The 8,748-nt window shown below is 41.2% G+C and overlaps 1 protein-coding gene across 1 annotated transcript; it reads right to left on the reverse strand.

Moving 5' to 3' along the window:
* Nucleotides 1-1,303: 1,303 nt before the first annotated feature.
* On the reverse strand, nt 1,304-5,826 carry etaa1b (ETAA1 activator of ATR kinase b). The gene is made up of 6 exons (XM_029521835.1): nt 5,697-5,826; nt 5,091-5,222; nt 4,895-4,959; nt 4,668-4,777; nt 3,080-4,494; nt 1,304-2,373 (listed from the first exon to the last, which is right to left on the reverse strand). The coding sequence occupies exons 1-6, from the start codon at nt 5,824-5,826 to the stop codon at nt 2,261-2,263; spliced, it is 1,965 nt and encodes a 654-aa protein (XP_029377695.1). The 3' UTR covers nt 1,304-2,260.
* Between the last annotated feature and the right edge of the window lie 2,922 nt (nt 5,827-8,748).

Raw genomic sequence — 8,748 nt, forward strand, 5'->3', positions numbered from 1 at the left:
CTGTCAGGCTAAGGTGGGGAGGGGAAACAGATAGGGCAGGCAGGAGGGCGGGGCCTATTATGTGCTCAGAATGGGGTAAATACTCAAACATACACACCTGCAGACCACCCGTTTCACACACACACACACCTGGAAATTCTCACAGGCAAGCAATGGCTGGGGATGGGCCTGAGGAAAGAACACAGGAATTCTCTTGGGAGTACAAAGGCGAACATTGTTCTACCCTCACACACAGTGCAGCAGGTGAGTAGACTGATAAGGGCCCAGAGGACAAATTAGCCCCCATATTAAAATAATCCTCCCTGTCTAATAACAATAATGTGCTCCACACTGAGGCTATTGCATATTCACAATGGTCTTCCTTTTCAGGCAGCGACATGTTGAAAACAGATTTGACCGTTTGCAAAATGGGCCTTTCATATCTACTCGACCTTTCAACGGGCCCGAAATACACCTAGGTTAGAGTAATGGAGGCCAACAAGTACAATAAGGAGACAGTGTGTGTTCATTCAAATTCCTGTGCAGCTGTTTGACACTGAAGAAGGGCAAATGATGCAGAAAAAAGACGCCTACGAGGTGATTTAAGCGGCACCCCACCAAGTTTACACGAGGTCCAGTTCTGAGTTCTGTACCGTTCACCCCGTGAAGACAGCTGCATGATGTCGTCTCTGGCCCTGAAGGGAGCTTTCCAGGTTTAGAAAAATCAACCATGATTATGTCATCAGTGTTAACTCAGTTTGAGACATACTTTATTGTTTTATACAATCAAGATGAATATCTGCCAGATCGGTTGTAGTCTCATGCAGTTTGAGGAGGCGTCAGAATGTCTGATTAATTGCCTGAATCATTAACAGTCTGCTCCTTGAATGATCATTTTGGTTGGCTTGAACTTCCAGTTCAAGCAGTTCCACGGTACAATTTCCCAACATGGCTAATGTCAAAAGATCTGATTTAAACTGTAAGTGAGCTTGTTTAAATGTTACTGGGGTAATATTTCACATGTTGTGACTAAAACTGTAGTCTCAACTGAGAGGGCTGTGATTTAAAACCAAACTTTGCAGCACAATAGATTATATTGTCTACATCTTCATTATAGCAGCACGTAATCCCACCTTCCTCTGGATTTGTCAGCATGCGTCAGGCTGCGATCATGTTGTTTGACTGCATTTATGAAAAATGCTGGACAAGTGTACTCGATGCGTGTGCACAATATGTTAGTTGGTCAATAGTGTGCGGTGTGTAGTGTGTCACTGAGTGGTTCAGATTCGGCAGCTTGTTTTCAGATATTTGCATTTTTTTGTTTAATCAAGGTACAAACAAAGCAAAAGTAAAGGGAATGCATATTGTCAAGTTCATCAGGTTGCGAAATAACAGGGGATGAAATGACTTGCCTTCATATTCACACAATTCTAAGGAAGGAACGAACAACATTTGCATCTGTTTGTCGTCTCACCTAGCAGCCGCAGCTCGAGCCTTACAACAAAGCTGATCTAAATATGTACACAATCTTGCGTGAGGCCATCATTTTCATTTCAGTCATATTCTTTTTGTGTAAAAATACATTTCCATATGTTTTTATTGTTGTTGGACTAACAATTTCTTAAAAGGTGCATGGAATGGCTATTACAGTAGCAACCGAAGAGAGCCATAATACTGTCTGTGCAGCATGACGTGTTGACTGACTGAGGAAAAAAAAAATTGCTCATAATCAAAAAATGTAGAGGAAAAATAACAAGAGCCTAACAAACTGGAATCCTCTGACTTGTGGAATGCTTTTGTGTAAAAAAAACTAAACAAACAAACAAACAAAAAAAAAGACACATTGGTATTATCCTAAAGAAATGTTTTAGACTTTTTTTTACAACACTGTTAATTAGCATTTTGAATAGCAATGATCACATATTTTAAACATGCATCAATATATATTTTTAAGGCACAAAAAATGTTTTTATCAACAGTATGCTTAGTTCTTTCTGTTGGAAGCTATTTCTCAAAATCAAAAGTGAAACACTCAGGAAAATCTCTCTCTAATGTGATCCAAGCACCAAATCTTCAATTGTGCAGAAAGTCTTCTCAAAAAATGCATTTGAAAGTCAGTTGCAAAAACATCCAGCAGCTCTATATCAAAACCTTAGGCAACAAGTTTTTTCTGTGACAACAAATCATCCAAAAGCTGGTGATGTCACAGTAAACTAACACCATAATCTGTGTTCATGTTTTTACAGTATCATAAAGTCCCCTCTGTCAGGATCGAGCTCCTCTATGATTTTGGGGCATTCTGCATTCGCAGCCGCCTCCTGGCCAAAGCTTCCTGTTTCTTCCTTTCAATCTCAGCTGCAGAGCATTTCCCCGTCATCTGGCTTGTGACAAAAACTGGAGAAGAGGAAGGAAAGAGAAAGATGAATGGAAAGACTGAATAGGCTGAATGCTAGGGAAAGCTGACAATTAAAACACTTGCAAACCCTAAAAAGAAAAAGGGGGAAATCTGCAATAGATCGGTGCTTGTGTTTTTCTTCTGTAATCTCGAGCAACTGAATTCTAATTTGTTAACATAAAAATATTGCTACCAAAACTAGTTCCAGTGGGTACCAACGGTGAAACCCATTTCAAATTCACCCACATCCCTCTATGCCCAGTAAAGAATAATCAGTCTGCAGTTCATTGGCACTGGAGCTTCCTGAGGTTTGGACTCTCGACAGCAACACAAATTAAAGCCATGGAGCAATGTTTACTTGCTTTGGGGGAGAACCTTTCAAGTGTACATGCACTGAACTGTCAGTGATTATAAGATCAGCATGTGACATCTGTTTTACTTGTGAGTTTTCATTTCAGTATCTAGTCTTAAAGCAAAATACTGAGCAAAGTAGATGGAATACACAAACTGCAAAGACACACTTACTTAATCAAAATTTACTAGGAAAAGCTAAAGCACTAAAGTTTGTTTAGAAGAAAAATACTAGTTCAGGTTTCTCATGTGATTAAATATTGCAGCTCCCGTACAGGCTAATATTTACACTATCTTTTGTTTACATCATGTTTTAATATAGCCGGGACTCACAACAATCTTCAGGCAGCTTACCTTTGTTCCCTATAGCTGTTGAGTCGGACACATTTCTCTTGAAGGCTGTGTGATGGGACTTGGAGCTCTGCGGTGTCCTGGCTGTCACTGTATGCGGCTTCATATCCTCATTAACATTCCCAGCCTGGAAAGTTCCAGAGGAATCCTGACACTGATTAAATGTGCCCAGACTGACGCGGCTTCCTGGGAGGCTCTGAGACATCTGTGATTTGTTGTTGGCACCTTTCATAGGAACGTTCCATCCTTGGTAATTCACAGTCCCATAGCTAGTCCCCGGTAATGAGTTAGAGCGGACAAAAGCACGCGGTGAGAGTCTCTTAACGCTGGCACTGGCGTTTGTGGACCAAGCCCTGTCTATTGGCAGAGGTGTGGTGGTTTTTCGCTGTCTCTCTACAACAATATCTTGTTCTTTCCTGCTACAGATGCTCACTTGCTGTGGCTGGCTGCTGGAGATCCTCTCCACAGTGTCACATACCTGGTAGAGTAGTGCATCATCGTCCCCATCGTCCCATAAGCTGTCTGAAATGTCTTTTACAGAGCCTACAGCGACACAAGCCCCTCTCTGATCATTACCGATTTTGTCAGGCTGAGGAGCAGTCCATGTCATTGTGGTATTCTGGTCAGACATCTGTAATTTAGGTTGTAAAACAGTGAAGCTGGACTTGGAAACCTCTTTGGCAGCCCTCTTTGGTTGGAAGTGAGGATTGGACTCTAACTTAAAAGTGCTTCGGTTGGTAGTCTTTGGTTTGGGACACAGTTCCTGGAGTACATTGCAGCTTGGTTTGGAGTGCAGTTTGGAAGGCTGATGTACATAGTTTGCTTTTGCTGTAGGCTTGCCAACAGAGGTCAAATGAGTATCAGTCTTAGTGTCGGATTGCAAATTGGCATTTGAGCTGATCTCCTGTTGTCGGTCAGGATTCTGTGTCATTGCCAGCACAAAAGAGTCATTAAGTAGGTCATCATTCTCCCAGTCATCATCAAAGTCGTCACAGTTGTTTGCACTAAAACCACAAGTTCCTTTTTCTTCAGCAGAATGTGCAGCAGAGCTGGACTTGTGAGATAACTTCAGCTCTGATGGTCGGGGTTCAGCTGCAGTTGAAGTCACAGGTTGGTGTTTTATTTCCTGTGAACAGGCTGATGTTGAGGGGCCTTGGCTTAGCAGACCGCTAACTTTCTGGGTGGAGCAGTCAAACAGAGCATGCAGCTCCGCCTCCATCTGATCCGATGAGGATGCACACTTCAGGTCCTTCACAGTGGAATGAGATGATGTCTCTGTCAGCTCTCTTTGGGAAGTTTTCGCACATTCATTGAGATTATTGTTGAAAGTGTTGAGCTGCTCAGAAATCTCCTTGTCTTGCTGCATGTTCTTATCAAACTGCTTGGCCAGTTTCATAAGGTCCTCAACATGGGTATGCCTGCAAACGGGAGAAAATTGAGAAGGAAAATAACCAGCAAAAGAAGTGAAAGCTACTACAACTAATGATAAATAGTTAAGTGGTACTGGTCACCAATAGTGGCCTGTAGTGTTGCTTGTTAATATAGGAATCACAGATCAGGGGCTATCTGGTTCAATATGTTGATAACACACCGGGAGGACTTCTTCCTGGCTCTTGGTTGTCGAATCTCTGGTGTGCAAGGGACAGCACTGTCTCCTATCCACTGCAGCAAGGGAGATTCAGTCCCTTTTGGCCTTACATCCTGCAGAACGCGCAAACACAGCAAGCTAAAAAACTCCCGAGCACTGAATCGCGCAAGTCTGAAGCCCCAGTGCATCACAGAGACACAACACAATGCTAGCGTTAAAGGGACATTTACCTGTGGAGCAATACGGTTGACGATGTCTGATATTTCCACAACTCTGGAGTTCCTATGCCCAGAGCCTTAAAATAAATAACACAAATAAAAACTCAGTAAATTATTCATGATAAATAGTGTCATTCAGCCGCTAGAAAAAAAAAATTGTGAAAAGGAAAAAGATGCTCCTTCCGTGTCAAACATCTGATATGTTTACCTGCATTAGTTTGAGTGGGAGATGTGGGATCCCAGAAGATGTCCTGGGTTGGCTCCACATCACCTGGAGAATCCCCATTATTGAGGCCAGGGTATCTGCTGCAGCCTCTGTGCTTAGGACTCTGCAGATTTGCTTAAAACAGACACCACACAGTGTTGTTGTATCAGCTGAGTGATGTATACAAGACCCATTTCAAGTCACAGCATTTAGCTGGCCAACAGAGCTGGGAAACAGAGATCCGCCAGCCAACTTGAATCCTAAAACATCATTCCGCCTTACACCTTTGTGTCACTGTCTTTCACATTGTGGTCTGTCAGCACTGTTAAAGCCCCCATTCACGAAAACACTACTGCTTCTTCTACATCTTACTCAGGCCTGCCCCGCATAGCGTGAAACAACAGTCAGTGTCTGAACGGGTGTGATTTCAAACAGAGTTGGGTGCATAAGGTGAAATGTTTTTTAGGGGGCGGGGCTATGGGCAGTGTGTGTCTGCGTAAATGTAGCACTTATTTTAAAGGAGCGAGAAACACACCGGGATGTTCATTCCGATTATCGGACCGTGTAGTTTAGCTGTGTGTGAGGTAACGGACCGGGCCGCAGCCTCACCTTTGTGCATGGGAGCTGCAGCTGCGCCGGGTTGCCGGCGTCCTGTCGGACCGGGGCTGCTGTTAGAAACGCTCCTCCACAGCTCGGCGAACCCGGCGGAGGAGGCGGCGGCGGCGGCGGCATGTGTCATCCGTCACGCACGCTAGCAGCGACGCCGCGTTCACGCTTCCATGTTTTCGCAAAAACACTTGTGTTGTGCTCGCTCATTCAAAGCAAGCCGCCATGCTTGCTCGTGACGTCAGCGCTCTACGGATGCCGCGAGGTTTCTTCTTTATTTATTTATTTATTTATTTATTTTATTTTCCCCCGCGCATTTCGCTCGACTGCACCTCCAGAGGCCGGTCATTTTCCCCCTTCAGTTTGGCAGGTCAAACTTTGACTGAGGGTCGGAAACATTGAAATAGTTTCCATATGCAATTTAGAAATTTTCACTGAAGTATCACCGCAGGCTGAATACACAGACACATTATTTCTTTTCCCTCACACACCGTCTTACCCAACATCAACCCATTTTAATTGCTTGCCAATGTTTCTCCGGTCATTACTACTGAAATATGATCAGTTTATTGACCTGATCATATAATTTTATACTGATTATGAAGACTCACAAACTGTGACTAAATAATATGGTATGAGGTAAGATTTATGAAGTTCCATCTGACAGATTAAGTAATTACATTAAGTTGTGAAACATGCTGAGATTTCAGGCAGACTTAATAAATGCATCATAAAACCCTTCACTGCTATCCAGCCTTAAGCCCCTGCAGATGCAAGCATTCACTTGTTATGTACACTGTTGCTACAACATTGAGGGCATTTACAAAAATGTGTGTCAGCATGTCAGCCATTCCCTTAGACTGTTGCTTACATGTGTCAGAGATGATAACCCAATAGTAACATAAACAGTATTTCAATGCTGACAAACCCATTTTCCCCCTAGAGCAAGTACCTCCACTTTTATAATGTATTTATCTTCTTAAATTGTTGTATTGCAACTTTCTCTGAAGTGAAACATGAACATTTTTATACCACTAAATATCAGAAGTTGAATATCAGGGACACTCACACCTTATGTTTGTTGGGTAACGGTACTGGTTGTCCCACTAAAAATAAAATCTGTTCCATCACACTATCAGTTACCATTTCTCTGGGAAAAAACACATTTCACATTCCTTAGTTTCACCAAAGCGGGAGAAATCTACATGCATGCTCTCAATTCTATGCTTTATCGAATAACTCAACCTGGTACTACCATGTAGGTCTACCCATGTGTTTGCCCAGTAATTGCTATCAGGCTTTGTTGGGCCCGAAGCTTGTTTGTTTGTGGAAGCCTTGTTGCAAAGGTTGCTCTTAGAGTGGTTTGTATGCTGGTTGTCAAACCAATCCATTACACCTTTCACAAATGTTTATTATGTGACTCAAACAAATGTTTAGGCACAATTCATACTGCATGGTGTTTGGTTTGTGTTGAGGTTATCCGAGTACTGAGGCTGTGTCTGCAACCAGTTTTCCTTTATGAACATCAGACTGTTGCATTTTCAACATTCAGTATTGTCTTCTCAATAACATTCAGATATACCAAGGGTCAGATTTTTTTCATATTCTTGTGGAGTCAGTTATGGGACCACAGAAATATGTACATGGCTTTATTGTTCAGTCCCTGACAAAATTTCTGATGAGTTGTGCTTTTGTAGATGTATTCAAATATTGTCAAAAAACCAAAACCAAGACCCCCCCCCAAAAAAAAGTTACTAAAAAAATAAATAATAATAATAATAATAATAATATAAAAAAAATCAGTTAGAATGGAAAATCTGGGTTCAAACTGTTCTCATCTGTCTTCACAATTTCTAACATAAGAATTGAATTTGCATTAGTTTTAATTCAATTTAGTGTCCCATCTTCTACTCAGTCATTCAAACATGAAGAAAGCTGGAACATAATATCAGCTGCTGGCATTCTTCAATCCAAAATAATTAGCCTTCAAAAACTGAACTGAACTGAAATACTGAATTTCAATTATGAATGACTCTGAAACTTAAAAAAATATATTGACCCCTTTCTCTTTAAAAATGCTGCAGCAACAACTATACACATATTCATTACAAAAACGGTATCACATCTATCATCTATCATGTATGCACATCTTTCATATAACATTCAATGGAAGTTGCATATGATTGGACCATAATTTGCTTCCATAATTTTGTTGCATAACATATTTATTCTCAGAAGACCGTGTCTTTGTCTCAGAATTACTGTGAGCAGAGACAACCACCAGCACCACCAAATGCTTCAGAGCCTAAAGATCAAAGGTCGAAGGAAGTATTCATACAGTGCACTTAGGGTAAGTGTGTCAGTGAGCTGTTGTCATGTCAAGGTTGCTGATGGGTCAGGAGCTTATCTTTTGTTTCTGTGTGCTAAAGGAAGGAATCTCAAATGAATTTACATTCCTAATTAAAACATATTTGTCAAATGTGACATGAAGTTCTGAGTGTTCCGAACACACGCTCTGTCTCAAGACTACTTTTCCAACCTCTTTTGGTCTCCTTTTTAACTCAGCTTGAATTTACAGTGTCTGGAGTTTTGCATTCTCTTGGTTGTAATCTGAATTAGTCACCTTACTTAGTTCACCTTTACTAGTTACAATTTTACTAACAGACCATATCAAAAATTGCCTTTGCGTTGTTATTTAAAGATTGTTACTTGTGAATTAACAAGTTTAACACAGAGCCAGTAAAGATATATAGATGTACATCAGTGTTGCTGCATCTTAATCGGAAAATAAATGTGAAACATTATGTTGCCTATTTTGGTCTTCACCAGGAGTCAAATGTTCTGGTCTGGGACTTTGTTTGGGACATAGCTCAACATTACTAATACCTTTCCTTGTGGAATAATTCTTTATAAGGAGTTTGCTAGGATATTATTTGGCATTTTGCTGAATGAACTTATTCCAATAATATGTTTTGGGGTTTTTTTTTTTTTTGCTTTCATTAGTCACAGTCAAATGATTGAATGTTTTTGTGGTAACCGGTGAGTTGAGGATTCA

The sequence above is a fragment of the Echeneis naucrates genome, chromosome 15 (genome assembly GCF_900963305.1).
Source record: "Echeneis naucrates chromosome 15, fEcheNa1.1, whole genome shotgun sequence".
In the NCBI taxonomy this organism is placed as follows: Eukaryota; Metazoa; Chordata; class Actinopteri; order Carangiformes; family Echeneidae; genus Echeneis; species Echeneis naucrates.